This window comes from Leucopleurus acutus (genome assembly GCF_964270905.1).
Source record: "Leucopleurus acutus genome assembly, chromosome: 1".
Lineage (NCBI taxonomy): Eukaryota > Metazoa > Chordata > Mammalia > Artiodactyla > Delphinidae > Leucopleurus > Leucopleurus acutus.
In genome coordinates this window covers 196,491,236-196,512,774 of record NC_139142.1, presented here as the reverse complement: position 1 = coordinate 196,512,774, position 21,539 = coordinate 196,491,236, and the positions used below count along the sequence as shown (strand labels likewise).

At 44.4% G+C, this 21,539-nt stretch overlaps 1 protein-coding gene across 5 annotated transcripts in view; it reads left to right on the top strand.

The window, feature by feature from the left end:
- The window catches only part of FAM107B (family with sequence similarity 107 member B), an 86,820-nt gene extending 67,684 nt beyond the window's left edge, over positions 1-19,136 (top strand). For 2 of the 5 annotated variants that reach the window (XM_082848535.1, XM_082848532.1), the window contains exons 2-4: positions 6,484-6,667; positions 15,029-15,179; positions 16,146-19,136. In XM_082848535.1, coding sequence (XP_082704661.1) covers positions 6,540-6,667; positions 15,029-15,179; positions 16,146-16,262 — 396 coding nt within the window. In that variant the 5' untranslated portion in view covers positions 6,484-6,539 and the 3' untranslated portion in view covers positions 16,263-19,136. Of the gene's footprint in view, positions 1-4,913; positions 5,023-6,483; positions 6,668-15,028; positions 15,180-16,145 lie in introns of those variants that run through there. The other 3 variants (XM_082848533.1, XM_082848531.1, XM_082848534.1) reach the window with 3 other exon arrangements.
- The last annotated feature ends 2,403 nt before the right edge of the window (positions 19,137-21,539 follow it).

Sequence of the window (21,539 nt, the reverse complement as noted above, 5' to 3'; positions counted from 1 at the left end):
TTTCCCATCAGTTTTTAAAAGCTATTTACAAGAAGCATTATTCTACTAAAACTACTTTTAAATACATCAAGCACTTCTAAACATCTAGAAAGAATAGATATTTCATATAAGAACTTACTTGTCCACTATGTACACAGCACTGTTAAATAAAATTGCACACATGTAACAATGGTTATAATCTGAGGTATCTTCTAAATATGACCATTTTGGCCTGAACCATTTCCTCCCTCACTTCCTTCTCTCCACCACCAATCCAGTGGACAAGTACATGCATATGTAATGCTTAGAGGTGGTTGAACAAATTCATATCCAAAAGTCATTTACAGAGGATAAGCTTTCCTATGAATTTCAATAAAGTATACAAAATGTGCTAATTTTACTACTTTGTCATACACTGGCAACCCCTTTAACATCTAGAGACTAGATGTTGCAAAACTAGGACTCAATTTGTCCATTATATACACTATATACACAGCAAAACAAAATGAACATACAAAAAATGGTTTTGTCTGAAAATGTCCAGGTATGAACACACTAGCATATTACCTTTTGCAATTCTTTCCCTCCCTCCTCCAAACCACCGAACAAGTATAGACAATAGTATACTGCTCAGAGAGGTGGTTTAACATTTAACATTCCCAAAGACAGTACTTCCTGTGAATTTTAGCAAAAAGTTATTTACAAAGTGATATTTTACTACCTCTACATTTAACATACGTTGGGCACTTCTGAACATCTAGATGGACTAGATGTTTCAAATAAGGACTTAATTTGTCCACTATATACAGAGCAGTGCTGAATGAACTGCACACATGTAACAGTTATAATCTGAAACTGTCTTCAAAATACCAGCGTTCTAGCCATTCTAAGACCAACCCCCTTCTCTCTCTCTCCCCTCCACCAACCCAGAGGGCTATCACGCTCAAATTTTCAGAAGACAATCTTTCCTAGAAATTTCAACACAGAATGTACAAAATGTATTATTTACTAACTTTATTTTTGTCATACACTGGCAACCTCTTTAACATCTAGAAAGACTAGATGTTGTAAATTAGGACTCATGTGTCCATTATATACACTATATACACAGCAAAGTGAAACAAAATGCGGGAACATAAAAAAGACAACGGTTAATCTTGCCTCACTATAAACACACTGGCACAGAGCTCCTTGCACTTCCTTCTCCTCCCCGCGACCTTGCACCAGTGCACAAACAAACACAGGGCATACTGCGTACTGTTCAAAAAGGTGGTTTGGCCACCCCTTCCCCCCCAAACAACATTTCATACGAATTTTAACAAAAAGATATTTACAAAACGTCTTTTTACTACCTCTACTTTGAACAAATATCAGGCACTTTAGAAGATCTAGAAAGACTAGATATATCAAAAAAGTACTTATTGTCAACTACACATACAGTAGTAAGGAGTAAAATGCATACACAAAACAATGGTTCTAATACGCAAATGTCTTCTAACTGTGACCAGTCTGGCACAGAACCTTCTTTTCTTCCTCCTCAACGTCTTCCATTCCATGTCCTCTAACCCAGTGAACAAACGTGGTCCTCTGTGGCTCCTGATGTCGCCTCTAGAGGTGGTCAAACAACTCCATTTCGAAAAGTCATTTCCAGAAGACATTTCTTTTCTACGTTTTTTTTAAAGAAACAAATGGGCATTTACAAGACATGTGACTTTAACTCTATCATACGTCGGCAACCTCTTCACATCTAGAAGGCCTATATGTAGCGAAAAGTTTTCTTTCGAAAGGTTGGGGGGAAGGTTGAGAGCAGCTTTTTCATTATATACACACAGGCCTTCTATAAACGGCCAGTAAATCTTCCCAAAGGGTGGCGGGCACTTCCTATTGGCCGCGTGTGGTACGTTATTCTACCATTTCGACATCGAGGTCTTGATAGAACGACGACCAACCGCCCGATGACCCGCTAACGTTCCACCCGTCGTCGACCGGGGCTCCGCTCACCTTCCGGGCCCGTTAAGGCCTTTGTCCGTCGTTGTGAGGTCTCGTCCAACTGGGGCAGAGAGGTCACCTCGGGTCCCGGATCCGCGCGGGCTCCAAAGCCTAAGGGCGGCTGAGCTGGCCTCCACGTGGAGCCCCCTTCCCGGGCCCTCGAGGCTCTAACGGCCCTCTGCAGCGTTCCAGTGGCCGCCATTCTTCTCGCCCTGCCACGCCCGACGCCCAAAGACGCCACGTCCTCAGTGGCCTGCCGGAGGCTTCGCCTAACCCCTGCAGCGTGGGGTCCAGAGACCCGGCGGTGGGCGGGATCTGGGCTCCGAGGGGCCGCCGCCATTAGGTCGCGGAGGTGGGGGTGTGGGAGCAGTTCGTTGCTGCTTCCAGGCTCGGGCCCTGCCAGTGGGCGGCTGCGGCGAGGGCTCTGGGGCTCGGTAAGACACAGCCTGAGCTTGTCCCGGGGGCCCCCCAGTTCACCTGCCGACCAGAGGCCGGAGGGCCTGGAGGGCCCCGGGCTAGAAGGCCGCGATCCGCTTCTCACTGCGCTCTCTGCCGGAACTCTAAGTGTTATTTTTATTTATTTATTTTTTGGGCTGCATTAGGTCTTTGTTGCCGTGCGCGGGCTTTCTCTAGTTGCGGCGAGTGGTGGCTATTCTTCGTTGCGGTGTGAGGGCTTCTCATTGCGGTGGCTTCTCGTTGCGGAGCACGGGCTCTAGGCGTGCGGGCTTCAGTAGTTGTTGTGGCTCATGGGCTCAGTAGTTGTGGCTCATGGGCTCAGTAGTTGTGGCACACAGGCTTAGTTGCTCCGCAGCATGGGCGATCTTCCTGGACCAGGGCTCGAACCTGTGTCCCCTGCATTGGCAGGCGGATTCTTAGCCACTGCGCCACCAGGGAAGCCCCTTCAGCCCGTTCTTACAACAACACTCATTTTAGAAGGTGGGAGAACCGAGGGGCAGACATCTTAAGCTTTGTCCAAGATCTCAAGCCAGGTTTGCTTCTCCTGTACTGAGCTGACCTTCATTTTCCTTCATTGACTTGACAGTTAAAAAAAAAATTACTTTATGAATCAGTTACTGGGCCAGGGGCGTGTATATGACAAGAGTGTCTTCATGTTACTTTCTGGAAGACTGTTTCGTAGCAATAATAACATCCAGTTACAAAGTGCTTTTACTCCCAGACGTATTTCTGTCTCCTCCTCCCTTTCGGGCTGTGGATGCTCGCTGCTCGGAGCCCTTTCAGGCTTTACTTGCTGCTCTGGACTCCAAACAGCCCAGGGCTTCCCTGTCCTGCTAGTTATTCGTGGGCTCTGTTCCTTCATTTAAGGACTGACTGTTCATTGACTCAGTCCAAGGGGCTGAGGAATATGAACGTAAACCAGATGCCGTCTTTGCAGTGAAGAGATGATATGATTTATGTACATTTTGCTGCAGCACAAGGTGGAGGTTGGTGAGTACTAGGAAAAGGGGGCAAAGAGAACCCCATAGTTGTCTAGAGGTCAGAGAATTGCACCTGGGGAGTTGGGCGGGGGGCTTCGTGGAAGATCTGACATTCGTCTGGACCTGAAGGTGTGAGTGAGATTTGGCTTTGTGGTCCAGGGTTGGGTAGGGAGCAGATCAGCGGCCCTGCCAGAGGGCACGTTGCAGGCACGGGATGCTGGTGGGGAAGGCAGGGACTTGTGAACACACAGGGAGCAGTGAGTGTTCACTTTCCTTTCGTCGAGGACAGGATCTGTGAGCTGGGAGGGTTCCCTGACGATCAGAGCTGTGTTTCCCAGCCTTGGGAGCCATGGGGAAGGTAGCTGGCAGAGGGGAGAAAGTCGAACATGGAGGTCAGTTAGATGCTTATTGCCACGTCGTGGCTCCAGGGTGGAAAGTTGCTGAAAAGGAACCAGACCCCAGATTGTTCTCCGGCCACCACCACTGCCAGGGGTGCTCAGGGACACACAGTGTGGCTCCCAGCCAGCTCACCCTCCTTCTCGTAAGTGACCTTTCCCAGACCCCAGTGTGGTCCACTGAACAGGGGCCACAAGGTCTCCCTTAGCCTGGTTTGCAGTCACGCTTGAGGTCTACACGCCTGACTCAGGCCGGGACTCCCTTTCCCGTCCCCACTTAGAAGAAGGGCAAACCAGGGAGAAAGAAGAAGGAAGATGTTTGGGGGCTTCAGTTATGGCAGATCCCCTCCAGCCGCTGCCCAGTTACCGCGTCACCACTCAGGCGTCCAGCGACGTCTCCCACCCAACACGTCCTGAAGGGAGCTGCTGACCTCACTCCCATCTGCCGTCCGCACGGCCTCCACCACGACCGCTCTGTCCTGTTGCTCAGGCCAGGCCCCTTCGAGACATCCACGGCCCTTCTGTGTCTCATACCTCGTGTGCAGTCCTTTAGGGGAGTCCTGAGGCCCGGGATGAAACGGCATCTGTCTGGTCCAGACCATCTGGGTCCCCTGACACTCACCTCCCAGCGGCGTCTTTCCTTGGCCGCCTTGGTCTGTCCTACACTCAGCAGCTAGAGTCATTGTCTGGACGCATGAGTTAGAGCTCGTCACTTCCCTGCCCAGAGCCCTGCATGGCTCCTGGCTGTCACTCAGGGCAAAGGCCAGAGCCCTGACACTGGCCTTCAAGTTCCCGCATCGTATCGCCTTCACCCCACCCCTGCGTCCCCACTGGTCCCTCTCCATCCCCACCCTCTCTGGTGTCTGTCCTCCCTCAGACCCATCAGGCATGCTCCTGACTCCTGTCTCATTCCGGTGTCTGGAATACTCTTCTCCCCACCGCTGCTGACACCTTGACCTCAGGAGGGCAGGAATCTGTTTGCATTTGATGTCCCGGAGATTATCCCTGGTTTAGGGCAGAGAACTCAGTCCTTTTATGGAAGCATATGGGCCTTCTTGTCTACTGATTAACTAGGATGAAACTGCTCTTGGCTTTTCAACAAAATCAAGACTGCCTACAAGTGTGTTTGGTGCCTCTCCAGTCTCCACCAAGGAGCACATTCTCCTCGGGGTGCGTTCACGGTCAGGCTGCTGGGATGGGGTCACTAACCTACCGCTGTCGAGGTTTGTGAGTTTCCATTTGGGGGAGGGCTGCAGGCATGCTTGTTTTTAAAAGGTCAGTGCAGGTAGCATTTAAAGAATGTTTGGTGTAATTTGTTAGATATATATATTATTGCTCATTAATTTTGAGTCTTAATCATGTGTTTATACCTAAAATATATAAACAAATGAGGCAGCTGCAAGTTTTCTGTTTTAGTTGACTTATTTATTCTTTGGGCTTTTGTCCTCTTTATTTTCACGTTGATTTTCAAAAGATTTTTTTTTTTTTTTTTTTGCGGTACGCGGGCCTCTCACTGTCGTGGCCTCTCCCGTTGCGGAGCACAGGCTCCGGACGCGCAGGCTCAGCGGCCATGGCTCATGGGCCCAGCCGCTCCGCGGCACGTGGGATCTTCCCGGACCGGGGCACGAACCCGTGTCCCCTGCATCGGCAGGCGGACTCTCAACCACTGCGCCACCAGGGGAGCCCTGTTTGTTTTTTTTTAACTAATTTTATTGGAATATGGTTGCTTTACAATGTTCCGTTAGCCTCCACTGTGCAGCAAAATGAATCAACCATACACATACAGATATTTCCTCCCTTTTGGACTTCCCTCCCATTTAGGGTTACCACAGTGCATTAAGTAGAATTCCCTGTGCTTTGCAGTATGTTCCCATCAATTGTCTATTTTATAAAAAATGCTGTAGATGACCTTATTTCCAAAGCAGAAATAGAGACACAGACGTACAGAACAAAAGATTTTTCTATAAAAATAGCATCATAGGGGCTTCTCTGGTGGCACAGTGGTTGAGTCCGCCTGCTGATGCAGGGGACACGGGTTCGTGCCCCGGTCCAGGAAGATCCCACATGCCGCGGAGCGGCTGGGCCCGTGAGCCATGGCCGCTGAGCCTGCACGTCCGGAGCCTGTGCTCCGCAACGGGAGAGGCCGCAGCAGTGAGAGGCCCGCGTACCGCAAAAAATAAAATAAAATAAAAAATAGCATCATAATTTGTTATACAGAACATGGGTTTTAAGATCGGAAGGGTGTTCCTTTTCTTTTTTTTTTTTTTTAGTTTGAGATTTACACTACTGGTAAAATTAACCTGGACGAGTTATTTATTTATTTTTTTTGCGGTACGCGGGCCTCTCACTGTTGTGGCCTCTCCCCTTGCGGAGCACAGGCTCCGGACGCGCAGGCCCAGCGGCTATGGCTCACGGGCCCAGCCGCTCTGCGGCATGTGAGATCTTCCTGGACCGGGGCACGAACCCGTGTCCCCTGCATCGGCAGGCGGACTCTCAACCACTGCGCCACCAGGGAAGCCCTGCCCCTATCTCTTTGACAGAGCTTCAGAGTTTTCAATGAAGTGGTGAAGGGGCCCCGTGGCGGATGCGGTGTCAGCTGCTGGGCCAGCCCGGCTGTCCTGGGCCTCGGCCCCTGTGCAGATGTCTGAGCAGAGACCACAGTGAATTTCATCTTTCTGTTTCAGACAGCCCGCTGGAGGATTCTGACCTGAAGGACACGTATCTCATCCCGAGAAACATCATGGCTGAGCCAGACTATATAGACGATGACAATCCTGAACTAATTAGGCCTCAGAAACTAGTCAATCCTGTCAAAACATCCCGGAACCATCAAGACCTTCACAGAGAACTTCTTATGAATCAAAAAAGGTAAGATGCTTTCTTGAGCGGAGTTTTCCTTAGGGGACTTTTAAGGTAACTAGATTTAAGTTTAGTTACGTTTACAAAGGCTTCGAAGAGTTGTTTGTTTCTTGACCATATTTAACCCTTCCTATTCCTTTCGCATCCTTGAGTCAGGGCACCCATGATGTAAAGCCGTCTGCAGGCTCAGCTGCCGGCCCCAGGGTCTCTCGGAGTTCTGTGGTCCTGGGTCCCCTTCTCAAGTGGATGCGTATTTTAGAATTTGTACAGAAGGGGCTGGATTAAGGATACAAGAGGGTGTCCTACGTCGAAGAGGAATACATTATTGCTTAGATTTGTAAAAATTCTGAATTTTCCCCATATATCTGGGGAAATGTGAGAAGAGATACCACCCACTTCAGCATTTGTAGAGTGGCAGGGAGAAGTCTCTAGAACCACATCAGACTTAACAGTAGATAAGGACCCCCTTTCTTGTGTTTTCATTTGTTTGTTTTTAGGTAGCATTTTAAATGATTACTATCATTTTTATTATTATTAATTTTTTTTTTGGAGAGGAGCAAAACATTGACCTTCAGTCTTCTCTGTAAACCATTTGTTAGTTCCATCTGTGTCATACGTAATTTGGGGCATTGGGTTCGGTATACTCTGCTTCTTTTAATTTTGAGAGTTTGTTTTATTGAAGTCTAGCTGATTTACAGCGTTGTGTTAATTTCTACTGTACAGCAAAGCGATTCAGTTATACATATTTATATTCTTCTTCATATTCTTTTCCATCATGGTTTATCACAGGATACTGAATATAGTTCCCTGTGCTATACAGTAGGACCTCGTTGTTCATGCATTCTGTATATAATAATTTGAATCTGCTCATCCCAAACTCCCCATCCATCCTTCCCTTACCCACCCCCCTTGGCAACCGCAAGTCCTCTTTATGTCTGTGAGTCTGTTTTAAATGATAAGTTCATTTGTGTTGTATTTTAGATTACACATATGAATGATATCATATGGTATTTGTCTTTCTTTTTCTGATTTTGGTTAGTATGATAATCTCGAGGTCCATCCATTTTGCAGCAAATGGCGCTATTTCATTCTTTTTTATGGCTGGTACTCTGCGTTTTCAGTGATTATGGGCAGGGCTACTTGACTGGGAGAGCTGAGGATGAAAAGTTGCTTTATTTATTAGGACACAAGGTTACTAGAAGATCTGTTAAACTTCGTTTAGAACTGTTTTCAGGTCTTCATAGTAAAACTGTGCTGATCTGAGTTGTGGCACTGTGGACCACTCATCTGCTCACTCTTTGCTAAGCCTTGGTGAAGAGGTAGCTACTGCCCACTGCACTGAAAGACGTGCAGACCAAGCTCAGCATTGGGGTAACGTTTTGGAAGAAGGGCCTAATTAAAAATCAAAATGAAACATTTTAAAAAGGGATGAGGGGGCATTTTTATGGCAGTTCTCCGTCGGAGTGTACCTCTGCCAGAACTCGTATCTTCTGTCCCAGGAACTCTTTGTAACTACATTTCTCCCTCCAGATGTGGGAATGTGACTTACTTTCTGTCCCCAGCACACTAGCGTGCTGTCTGAATAACGCTTAATCAGTAGAATGTGAGTTTGATCCCTTTTGAATAAGTCCTTAGCTTCTACCTGTCTTTGTCGCATAAAAACAACAAAACCCCCAAGGATTTGGTATCATCACGCCCATAACAAAACAAGACTGTATACGTTCCTAAACAGACCAGAGAATTTGGAGGCCGTCCTTCCTGGGAAACCATGTCTGCATGTTGGTGGGAAGATGGAAAGTTTAATATCCTCTAAAAGAGGGTAGCCGAATGATTTCCTAAACCAAATAATTTTCTGATTGTCTTTACCTCTTGGATCTCAGTCCCCTTGCCTGTCAGATAGGAGTAGGAGACTTAGTTAATCTCTAAGGAACATTCTAGTTCAAACTGTTGTTGGGTTTTTGTTTTTTCTATTTTATCTATGAAAAGGCTCCACGTCAGAATAGAGACAACGGTAAAGCAAAGTTGGTGGAATAGTTGTTCTTTGAATTAGAGGCTATAGGCTATTCTGCAGAAATGTAGTTAGTAGCCTGGGTCTGTCTGTGTAAAACATTACATTCAGTTTGTGCAACTGAATCTGTTTCCAAATTTCCTGGAGTAGGCACATTCTGTGAAAATGGACCTCATTCCTGTTTGCCTTTCTGTCGCCTGTTCTTTCTTTTCCTTGTTTGCACAGCTGACTCCTTAGCCAGGCCCAGCTCAGCTAATTTTGGAGAATGCTCGTGTTCACTCGAGCACCGTGGTATAGAGAGGACCTGGGCCTTGAGGTCAGGGAGAAATGGTATGAATCCTGGTTTGCCATTGAACTTGACCTACCTTTTATGATCCTGGATAGGGTCTTCCTTCCTGAGATCTGTTTCTTCATCTCTAAAGTAGGGGATAAAAATATCTTTCTTATAAAAAATGAAAGTAAATGAGAGCATGTTTAAACACCTGTTAAAACACCTGGCATATAAGAAGTGCTCATTTAGTCCCATCCATCTTCCCCCTTACTATGTAGCATCATCTGAAATTTCCTGTTGCTTTCTCCCCTTTTTCTCTGAAAAGTTCTGGTCTGGTTGTAGAAGTACATTAAAAAAAAAAAAAAACACGAAAATTAAAGGGAGGTTTCAAAATCAAACGAATATATCTTATCCTATGCCTTCCGGTTTTTTCAAGGTAAAATCTTAGTTTGGTAGGATCCTCTCATTAGGAATACAACTGGTTTTAGAGTGAAAACTTCTCAAGCAGTTTCTTCTCTTTTATTCATCTTCTATCACGCATGCTTTTTAGAGACTGTGGGGTTTTTATTTCTGTTTTAGGGCCAAATAATAGAAAGTATCACATCAATAATATATATATATATATTTGGTTAAAGGATAGTCATAGTTGCTTACTGGTTTACATAGTTGCTTACTGGTACCATAATGAACCTCTGTTTACTTGTCTGCGGTTTGTAAAGGGCCTTCCCATATTTTATCCAGTGATCTTTCCAGCAACCCAGTGTGTGTTGTCTTGGGGTTGTTCTCATTCGACATGTGAGTGAGAGGAAACTCAAGAGTCACTGGCTGAAGAGTCTTTTCAATTTCGCATGATAGTTTTATTGGAATAAAAAAAGGGTAGAAATCAACATAGAATTACAGGCAGTTTAAATTAAAGACAGCAATGAATCAAATTTAATAACCATATAAATGAGAAGAAGGGGTAGGGGTAGGAGAGGGAGAGAGAACTGAGATGTACACGAAACAGGCTCTCTGGAGCTTTTGCTCTGCGTGGCCACAGTTTCACTCGACCTGTCGCAGTCCGAAGAGTTGCCTTGCTTAGGAGAGCATATCCTCATAGGTATTCTAATGCCGTATCTTGCACTCGAAATTCAAGTATATCATTCTGCTCCTCTATTTGCTGTCTTTCGGACCCAGTTAAGTTTCAGGTTAAAAGTCTTTAAAATTTGATCTGGTCACAGTTTACCACCAAGTCTGACGATTAAGACCCTGTGTCAGGGTCTCAGATTCTTTGTTCCTATAACAAGGCAGATTGCAAGAGGCATTATTTTTGGTAGTTGAAAGATCAGTGTTCAAGAGGTCTTAAAAAATGAGAATATTTCCAATATAATTTAGAGAGAATCTGTCTTCCCTAAAAAGAGTACTTCTGGGGCAAACAGAGCATACCCGGCTACTCTACATCCCTGCCAATGGCTCTTTGGCTTGTGCATTTCAGTCGACAGTTTCTAGGTCCCTGTGTTTTTGGTCACTCTTCAGTTGGTGTGCTTTGTTAGACAAATAGGTAGATCCTCAGTAAATGCTTGTTGCCGTGCAACGTGGAAAAAAAATATGGGAAGTTGAGGTCGAAATATTTACATTTGAATCCACGCCGGTTGAAATGGCTCAGTCATAAACGTGGAGCAGGGCCGGCCAAACCAGGAGACTCCAAGATGCAAGATCAAGGGCCTGAAAGTCAAAGGCAACCCTTCCCCTCCCCGCTACAGAAAAATATTAGGCCAGGAGGTGTGTGGCTGGGTGGGCAGGGGAGGGAGTGTGTCATATTAGAGTTGGCGCCAGACCTGCCCCTGCCTCCGTGCTGACCTGGTTCTGGAGGCGTTCTCCCTTTTACGGGTTCAAGTGTGGCCGGTGTGGAGGCGGAGTGGCGTGAACATAGACCAGTCCAGTCGGCCCCTGAATGTGTTCAGTGGTTTATATGAAGTGTGAAACGGACCTTTAAACGTCGTCTGTACGTCTTCATCAGTGGTGGTGGGAGTACAAATTGTTGCGGCCTATTTGGAAAGCAGTTTCACGGTCCACATCCAAATCCAAAATGTGCAGATGCTTAGCCAGCAATTCTGCTTCTATGAATGTAGACAGCAGAGATGCTTGGATAGGAGAGATATAAACGGACAAGGAAGCTCCCCGCCTCATTGCGTTCAATGGGGGACAATTGGAAACAACCTAAATGTCTCGCATTATGGACATGGTGAAATTTGGGCACTTCTGTACTCCGATAAGGGTCTAGAGAGTGTGGGGCACACTCTAAACAGTGAGTGATCTGTGGGTGCAGGAATGGGGACCTGTCCATGGGTGCAGGGCCTCTACCGTGCACAATTTTCCGGGCCACCATTCACCTAGATTACAGTGCAAGTGGTGCACCCCGTAGATGTCTAACAGGGAGAGTCTAGGTGTGCTTTCCCTTTTTTTTTGCGGTATGTGAGCCTCTCACTGTTGTGGCCTCTCCCATTGCGGAGCACAGGCTCCGGACGCGCAGGCCCAGCGGCCATGGCTCACGGGCCCAGCCGCTCTGCGGCATGTGGGATCCTCCCGGCCCGGGGCACGAACCCGTGTCCCCTGCATCGGCAGGCGGACTCTCAACCACTGCGCCACCAGGGAAGCCCTGCTTTCACTTTTTATCTTGCATGTATGTATATAACACCTAACCTCTCTTTTTTTTTTTTCAAAGAGCACATATTAATTTTAAAAATCGGCTTGGTCCGCTGTGATAGTCACAAGAAGCAGTTCGGGAATAACTGTTGGTCTTGGGTGGTACCAAGCCCCCAGGTTGTAAGCAGTTGTCAGTCATAAAGGGATTGAAAGTTCTTGTTAATTGAATTGATTAAAGAGAATCAACGTTGTCATGCAGAGACTGATACTGTAATTTTTATGAAATTTGGAGCTTATTTCTGTCTTGCTATCTCTGCAGCCTGATCTAGTTTTAGACTCAGAGAATCACATAGGCAGTGCTTGACTTTTTCCATTCAGCATAGAAAGTTAAGTGAGCTGCTTGATAAAATATTAACTAAATTTGTATGACTTCTTGACTATTATAAGTGCAGGACATTTATCATATAAGCACCATTTTCCTGAGTTTTGTGTTACTAAATATTTTATCTTACTGCACCACTGTGTAAAATCTTTGAACAGAAAACGCATACCATATATTAGTTAAACCCATTCACGTGTTGTGATAGAATGCCAGCTTAACGCGTCATACATCAGAGTTTGTTCAACAGCTTTTGCATAAGCCAGAAGCACTTAATAACGGTTGAAGTTAATTTCACCAGTGAATTATAGTTTGAAATTTAAATTATGCAGGTAGCTAAATTCTTAATCCTAAAATTTAAATCCCTTAACTCTGTCTGTACTGTCATCCTGAGACTTCTTAATAGTCATGAAACTGCGTGGGTCTTTACTCAGATTATTTACAAACATTTTCCGGTGCTCAATGACACTTAAGTCTATTGGAGTGAAGTACCATAAGCAACTTTTCTTATTACACTGAGTAAGACTTAATTTCCAGAGTAGTCTGTCTATACTTCTGTCCTCCTCATACAATCTTAATAACTGTGAAATAAGTTGTAAATCGCAAAAATAACCCGTCTCTTTTATTTCACTGGAAATATGGCTGAACTTAATATTTCTTTCTGTTTTTTTTTTAAAAATCTGTTTATTTATGGTTGCGTTGGGTCTTCGTTGCTGCGCGAGGGCTTTCTCTAGTTGTGGCGAGTGGGGGCCCCTCTCCGTTGCGGTGCACGGGCTTCTCATCGCAGGGCTTCTCTTGTTGCGGAGCATAGGCTCTAGGCACGCGGGCTTCAGTAGCTGTGGCACGTGGGCTCAGTAGTTGTGGCTCGCGGGCTCTACAGCGCGGGCTCAGTAGTTGTGGTATGCAGGTTTAATAGTTGTGGCTCACGGGCTTCAGTAGTTGTGGCTTGCAGGCTCTAGAGCACAGGCTCAGTAGTTGTGGCACACGGGCTTAGTTGCTCCGCGGCATGTGGGATATTCCCGGACCAGGGCTCGAACCCGTGTCCCCTGCATTGGCAGGCGGATTCTTAGCCACTGGGCCACCAGGAAAACTCCTCTTTCTGTTTTTTTAAAACCGAAAGTTCTGCTAATGAAAATTGGGAAAGGGAAGACATATATGTTATTTTAACTCTGTGTCTTTTATCTTCAGTGATGGAATCCACTGACGGTTACTCTGTAAACAGCAACTTTGCAAAATCATTTATTATGACCTTAAAAAGAGGTAGAGAGGAGAGATGCCAGCATTTTAAAAAATCACCACTAGATAGATGTGGAAGTGTGACACCGAGGATTATTTTACAGATGTGATAGGGTGAACTTGAAAGAGATTGAGGCAAGGGTGGTGTTGAGATTCTTAGAGCCAGAGCACGTTTCGGAAATTCTTTCAGTTAACGGCAACTCACATGACTCCTAGTTGATTAGTTGCATTAGCTGATTGAAGTAGAGTGGAGAAGAGCCGCGGAGGTCGACCGGCCTGAGCTACAGACTCCCAGGTGTCATCAGCAAGGTCAGCAGGCGTGTGGGGAGGCGCACAGGCCACCTCGGTGGTCTGAGGCTGCTTCAGCAGCACCGGTTTCCCGCAGCCCAGAAAAGCACCGGTGCCGGTTGGGGCCATGTGTGCATGTGTGGACACGTGTGATGGCAATGTCACTCACCCCCTGGGCTGCTTGGCACTGATAGCGTTCTTCCTGTTCTGTGGCTTGTTTCTTTCTTTTTTTTTTTTTTTCTTTTTTTGCGGTACGCGGGCCTCTCACTGTTGTGGCCTCTCCCGTTGTGGAGCACAGGCTCCGGACGCGCAGGCTCAGCGGCCATGGCTCACGGACCCAGCCGCTCTGCAGCATGTGAGATCTTCCCGGACCAGGGCACGAACCCGTGTCCCCTGCATCGGCAGGCAGACTCTCAACCACTGTGCCACCAGGGAAGCCCTTTGTGTATTTTGTTTGTTTGTTTCTTTTTTGATTTCTTTTTTATTGTCAAAGTTAATAACGAGTTGAGATGACTCAGGGGCTAGTGGAGACTGGCTCAAGAGAGAGAGGATGGTGAAGAGGGGGAGCCCGGACTAGAGAAATCCTGAGGAATTAGCCGAGGACATGGAGACCAGGCAAGTCCCAGCTGACCTTTAACATAGACAGAAATCCCACCTGCGAAAATGCCAGTGCACGTCGTCCTTCTCCTGACCTGCCTCAGACATTTCAGATGAGGGTTGCTAGGGAATGGCCGAGTTTGGGTTTTGTTTCGCCCCATTTGAAGAGATGGCAGCCTGATTGATCTCTCCTCAATGTCGAGGTCCCCTGAAGCCTGACTTCCGTGTGTTGTCAGCAGTTGAAATGGTTCCAGAGCACTGGGCTGGGATTCGGGATCCAGGTTCTCCAGGGCCATGCCCCCAGCCATGATGGAACCTTGGACGTGCCTTTTAGATGCGCAAGAATCCTCTCCCAAGTCTGAAACGTGAAGGGTTGGAAGAGGTTTCTGGGCCATTTGGTTGTTGAAGTGTCTGTGCTAGCTTCTCTCGAGGCTGCATTTAGTACTTGGGGTCAGGGGCTCAAGCCTGGGAAGCTTCAACGTCTTCCTCTCCATGGTGGGTGACCGTCCCATCCAGCGAATGAGCATGCCGTTCCCCACCTTCCCCACCCAAACCTCCTGCGCTAACCTCCCTTGCATGACCTAGCGTCTGGCATACGGTAGGCGCTCAGGATGATTTTATCGAGCGATGGGTTTTGCTTACTGTTGGAAGGTGCTCTTGCGCTTCCTTTCATGCTCATGGATTTCTGAGGCACCCAGTGTCGACTGTTAGCTGGTGGTAGGCATCACAGTCACGCTAAGTCACTAGACCTCTCTTCTGTGGTTGACGCCTAAAATTTCTATTCATGAAAGATGCATCCACTAGATTAAAACTTTTAAATGTAGTTAATGCTTTAAATATTTTTTTAATTAAAAAAATTATTTTTACTAGTTTTAATTAAAAAAATTTTTTTGAAGTATAGTTGACTTACAGTGCTGCATTCATTTCAGGTGTACAGCAAAGTGATTTGTTAATGCTTTTTTGCAGGGGACTTGCCCCTCAGAATAAGCCAGAGCTGCAGAAAGTGATGGAAAAGAGAAAACGGGATCAAGTAATAAAGCAGAAGGAAGAGGAGGCACAAAAGAAGAAATCTGACTTGGAAATAGAACTATTAAAACGGCAGCAGAAGTTGGAGCAGGTAGGGGTGATTGGGGTGAAAGGTGTTTTTTCGGTTGTTGTTGATTAAGGGGCACAATATATTGATTTGGTACATTTGTATCGCAATATGATTGCCATCGTAGTGCTAACTCACACCTCTGTCGCATCATGTAATTATCATTTCTTCTAGCTGGCGTGGACAGTTAAGTTCTAGTCTCTTAGCAACTTTCACTTTCGTTTTGTTGTCGATAATCCCCGTACTGTGTATTAGGTCTCCAGGACTTACTTCTCTGCTAGTTGCGAGTACGTACCCTTAAATAGCATCTTTCGCATTCCCCTAGCTAGTCACCCTTTTACCCTCTGCTTTTACGATTTCACTGTTTTTAGATTTCACATGTGAGAGAGATCATACAGTACTTGTCTTTCTCTGACTTACCTTGTCCTGAGAAATAAAGGGTGCTGGAACAAGCAGAATTTCCCAGACACGTCGGATGTAAATGTTTTTATACCATAAAAGGAAAAGCTGAGACAGGTGTCCGCAGATGGACTAAAATACACTCAAGATAAAGGGAAGGATTCTGTTGAGGACCTAGAAGGGATTCAGGAGGCAAAGCCAAAACCAGGGAATATCACAGAATGCACAGCCCAGTGCTGGGAGCTCAAGTACTTGAGTGAAGTTCAGCTTCACTTAAGACTGTGGAGCAAGTGCGTGTTGCCCTCGGGTCCTGTTTTAAGTCTTAGCCTTAATCTTTAGGCTCTCGTCATCCCTCGGTATTTCAGCAACAACCAGTCAGCTGCTGCTCCTGTGCAGAATTCTTACCCCAGCACCTAGATCCAGCCACATATGTAAAGATATAAATATATTTAAAGCGGAGACCAGGAGAAACTTCCTTCCATTGGGAAATGGAGTTGTTAGGGACTTTGGAAAGAGGAACAGTGTTTTTGGAAAGCCTGTCCATTTGTAAATAATTTGTAAATAATTTTCCTGTTTCTGAATTCTGTTTAGCTTGAACTTGAGAAGCAGAAATTGCGAGAAGAGCAAGAAAATGCCCCAGAGTTTGTGAAGGTTAAAGGCAATCTCAGAAGAACAGGCCAAGAAGCGGCGCAAGCCCAGGAGTCGTAGGTCCAGGCTGCAGAGACCGCGCACCAGCCCAGCGCACACAAAAAGTGTGTGCAGGGGCCTCCCCAGTACTTAACCTCAGGGCCAAAGCCCCTGGAGAGAATCCCAGCCAGCAGAGAACTGTTACTTTGAAAAGAGTTTGGTTTTGGTTTTCCTACCATCCGGGTTGGATCGGTTACACCTGTGACTGTTGCAGTTCCTATTCGCCAAATGAAGGACGTTGCCCAGCACTTAAGTTGGGATAATGGACCTGTGTGTTCAAAGACTTAAAAAATAACAACAAGAAAAAAAGGAAGAGGACACTGGCATAAATTCCTGAGAGTTGCACTACTTGGTTTTTCTTTCAAGCCAAGTTTAGTGGGGCACAGAGCCTTTTTTCTTTTCAAATGTAAAGAAAATGTGTTTCGTTCTTCCTTTAGTTACCCATTCAGTAATTTAGATCGCGCAGAAATGCGTTTGATCTGTTACAGCCACTGTTTGTAAATTCTGTTTTCTTGTCTATTTACACTTTCACCCACGCTAGGCTTAACACCAGAGAATGTTAATATTCATGTTGAACACAGTTCTTACCTTTGTCGGCATTAAGATTCAGAAATAGAATGAGGAACTTTAAAAATATGGGAACAAAGAGATACATAAACGAGACCACGTAAACGTCTGTCTTGATCTTATTTCCGTTCCTGTTGGTTCCCTGATGCTTCACAGTGACCTACTTCAGGGAAGGTCCATCATATAAATCCATGTCTTGCTTCGATAACTGTTAGGGGGTTGGTTTTGTTTTATTTTGTTGTTAAGTTTCGTGCTCAGCCACGCCTTTTATGTGAAATAATCTCCCACTCCTTCGAGGAATCAAAACTAGTCCGTATAACCCAACCTCAGTGTCAAAAGTAGAGGGTCCAAATCTTTTGGCTTCTCCTGAGAGCAGTGTGGGGAAAGCTCCCATGTGGAGCTGTGAAGGAAGAGTTCTCTGGGCATTTTAATGTGAATCAAATGTAGATTGGTCTCAAGGAGGCCCATTTGGACGATACATAGCATTTATACATTTTTAATATTATTTGAATCCAACCTTTGAAATTTTCTGATTAATGATCACCTAGCTCTTTGCCCTTTTTTCTTGTGAAGAAAGGCTAGTTCACCACTACCTTAGTGATGGTGATGCGTTCGTAAGGATGATGTTGTGACTACTGTTGATCTCTCAGGAACAGCTGAGGGGAAGGGGAGGCTGCTCAGTTGGTGCTCTCCAGCTGGCATGCTGTACTCCACGGGTGAGCCCTGCGTTACCAACTACAGCCAGATTCTTAACGCAAAATCCCTTTTCTATTGCCAGGATGGGCAGGGGAACGTTCTGCTTGGGGTGGTCTAGAAGAATTTGTATGGATTCAGTATGTTCTTTGTAGAAACGGTTCAGCCGGTAATTCCTACATTGAAGGCTCTTCTTTTTTTTTTTTTTTTTTTTTTTGCGGTACGCGGGCCTCTCACTGCTGTGGCCTCTCCCGTTGCGGAGCACAGGCTCTGGACACGCATGCTCAGCGGCCATGGCTCACGGGCCCAGCCACTCCGCGGCATGTGGGATCTTCCCGGACTGGGGCACGAACCCACGTCCCCTGCATTGGCAGGCGGACTCTCAACCACTGCGCCACCAGGGAAGCCCCGAAGGCTCTTCTTATAATTTCTTTCAAGAGTCGTAGAAAGCTGGATCCCGAGCTTTTGAATCCTTAACAAGCCTAAGTAGAAAGTAGCTTTCTATGGGAATTCTGTAGTTTTCATGGTTGGTGATTAGGCTCCTGTTCACCCCTGATGTGGACAGGACAAAAGTAAATGCATAGATAATATACTGCTAGTCATAGAACATGTTGATTACACCTGAAATGGATTATTTCTCTCATCAGCAAGTATTATTTGAATAAAAATGAGATGCTTAAGGTACAATGTTGCTCTATCATAATTTACTTTTGAAGGATGGAATGGTAACTATTTTTTTCCATCCTTCTTCCTTTTCAGAGAGGAAAGAGCATTAACCGATCATCTTGAAAGTACGTTTCTGGCTGTACGTTGACTACAGTTCTGCCCCTGTGCATGTGGACTAGTGATGCAATTTGTAAAATGAAGATTCAGGAGTAGCTCATAGCCTTGAATCCAACCGGATATGTAAGATCTTTAGATTCTGTATCCTTGAAGCAATTCTGCCACTTGATAAAATTCTCAAGGGCCCTAACAGGCTCCTTTAGAAAGACCAATTCTGTTCCTAGAATTTACCTAGAATGCATTCTTCACTGGGAAAAAATAAATTCCAAGAGCGTTTCCCTCCCAGTCTCACTCACAAATCTGCAAAATTAGTAGTGGTTAGTAGTCCAAGGTTTGGCCAGAAGAAGACTTGTAAATAGTGTCAAGCGATGTCTCCTCACTAAACAGTGGAATGTCCAGATAGAAAAGCTCTTTGAAATTGCCAGGTCAGCTCAGCTTATAAGCCTGAGTTTAAAAAGGCGTCATTCTCCCTCCACACTTTCATACTGTACAGTCCAGACCCCTAGGACTCATGAACATCCAAGCAGTTTTGTGCTTTGAGCCAATTTTTGAGAAAAATGGCTCCGTTTTTCCACTCTGCGGTTTTCTTAAAATAGCTCCGTGTTTTCTAGTCTCCGAGTAGTGTTGCTTTCTAAGCTATCACAGTTGACTTTATTCTTCTACTCTGAAAAATTCTGACTTGTTTGAGTGTATATAATATATATAAAGGGAGCCTTAATGGATTTGTTTTCATAATTTAATATTTTTTGTATTTGCTCTTGTATAATTGTTTTTAATGGAAAGTATTACAGAATTGAGGGTGGAATTCTTAGAACCAAAGTTATTCTTAATAAAAATCACCACACGCTTGGACCATGCATCTGTGTTTGGCTGATGTGTTTAAGACGGTTGTGTGGAATTGGAGGGGAGTGGGTGCTGTGTTCGATTCAAGGGTTAGAAGGTGGTTCGAGGGTTTCCCTCTGATGGCCTTCCCCCCAAATCAGTGATGTCCTCTTGCCTTGTGTCAGTCAAGGCTGATGATTTATTCTGTCAAGCAAATTCATGCTAAGGTATTATGCTACACCTTGCTTAGAATATGTGGTATTTTAGCAACAGCCATCCGTTCTACAGATCAAAGTATTCTGAATTTTAGGTAGCTTGGTAGGACAGTGGGAGATATATTTTGGGAAGGGCCGTTTTTTAGTGCTTGTGAGCACACATGACATGTCATAAGTATGACCATGAAATTATTTTGCTTATTCAGCTAAATTAACTTCATCCTCAAAGAAGTCACTTTGGGAAGCTGTACACATGACTGCATTATACTGTTGGTAGAAATAGCTTGGAGAGTGAAGTTTCTATACTTTGTCCTTATTTTCCACCCCCAAATTACTACTCAGCTTAGTCACCCAACTCCTAATGTCTTTGGAGTCTTTTGAAAAATTAAATCTACTCAGAGCAGTGAAGATTTGCTATGTCTAGGGTTTATACCATGAACTCCAAAGACCAATGAAGAAGGTGGGCTCCAAAAATAATTTGAAAAGTGGAATAACAAGGCAATTTTCCGAGGTGACAGTTTTGAGGCTGTCAATCCATTTCATTGGACCACTGTATGTTCCCTACAATAGTAGTCATAGACTTGAAAGAAGACAGAGGTCAATTAATATGTCTGGTAAGACTTAAAATGCTACAGTACAGCTAAAAGAAGTATTAGAATACTACTTCCAGGCTTACATTTACTAGTATAATGAAAAATGAAGTGTTTTCTTCTAAGGTTTTAGGGTAAATAAAATCTTTATGAGCTAGCCTCACAGTCTCACAATTATAATTTCTACTTTTTTTCCCAGGTGAGAAAATGCAGTCTGATTATCAATTGGGGATGTTGTGGAACATCTTCCCACTTGCCCTTAGATTTCCCAGCAAGATGGTAATGCCAACCAGAGTCTGGTATGCCTTATCGATACCTTATAATTAGTAGGATCATACTGGGAATTTTTTCTACTAAGAATCATCAAGTGAATTCTCTGAGACATTTGGTTCTGTATTTTCTTGAACATACTGTTGTGTTCTTCTAAATTTGTTATTTCTATGCTCATGCCTCCTTTTCCACTTGGTTATTATGTGTGACCACTGCTGATGATTACTCTTCTGTGCTATAGTTTCCAGTGTGAACCAACAAACCCAGTTGTCTATCAGCTGGTGAATGGATAAGCAAAATATGGTATGTCCATGCAATGGAATATTATTCAGCCATGAAAAGGAACATAGTACTTATACATGCTTCAGTATGAACAAACGTCAGAAACATTATGCTAAATGAAAAGAGGCAGACACAAAAGACACATAGTGTACAGTTACATCCATATGTAATGTCCAGAGTAGATAGAACTATAGGGACAGAAAGCGGAATAGTGGTTGCCTAGGGCTGGGGGTGGGTATGGTGAATGAGTGCAAATGGGCATGAGGTTTCTTTTGGGGGGTGATAGAAATGATTTAAAGTAAAATTGTGGTGATAGTCATACAACTCTTTAAATATACTAGTAATCATATAAACATAAATCTACTAATACCTTAAAATGGGTAACTTTTATGGGATGTGAGTTATACCTCAGTCAAGCTTTTAAAAATGTACATATCCTTTGAATGCACAATTAGATTTCCAGGAATTTGGCCTTCAGAAGTATTTATCTGCACGAAGATTGTTGTTCAAAGATATTGCAGCATTTCTCATAATTTCTCAACCCAACTATATTTTAGTAGTTTACTAGATTGAGTATAATACATCTGTATTCCTTATTATGGGCTATAATGCATATCTTTTAAAATAATAAGGTATTTTATTTTACAGAAATAAGACTTTGAAGCTATACTATTATATAAAAAAGCAAGCTACAGGACAACACATGTAATATAATCCCATTTACATGAAAAAATTAAAAGTGTATCCATACTTTTAATATAAATGCTTATGGATAAGACGGGATGTTTACCTATCATGTAAACAGTAGTCACTTCTGGGGAAGGGAAAGGAATTGGGGTCAGAAATAAAGGGGGGATTCCTAGTTTAATTTGTATATTTTTAATAATTTTACACAATTAAAATGTGTTCTTGACCTACCGGTGTTTAAAAGGGCATAAGAAGCAAAGAAAAAGCTTGGAAAAAAAAAATGTGTGCTTCATACAAAATCATCTCTTAAAAATGAAATGATATTCATGTCATAATTATTTTTGTGTTGAGCGCATGTATGGTGAAAAATTACAACAGAATGATTTAAA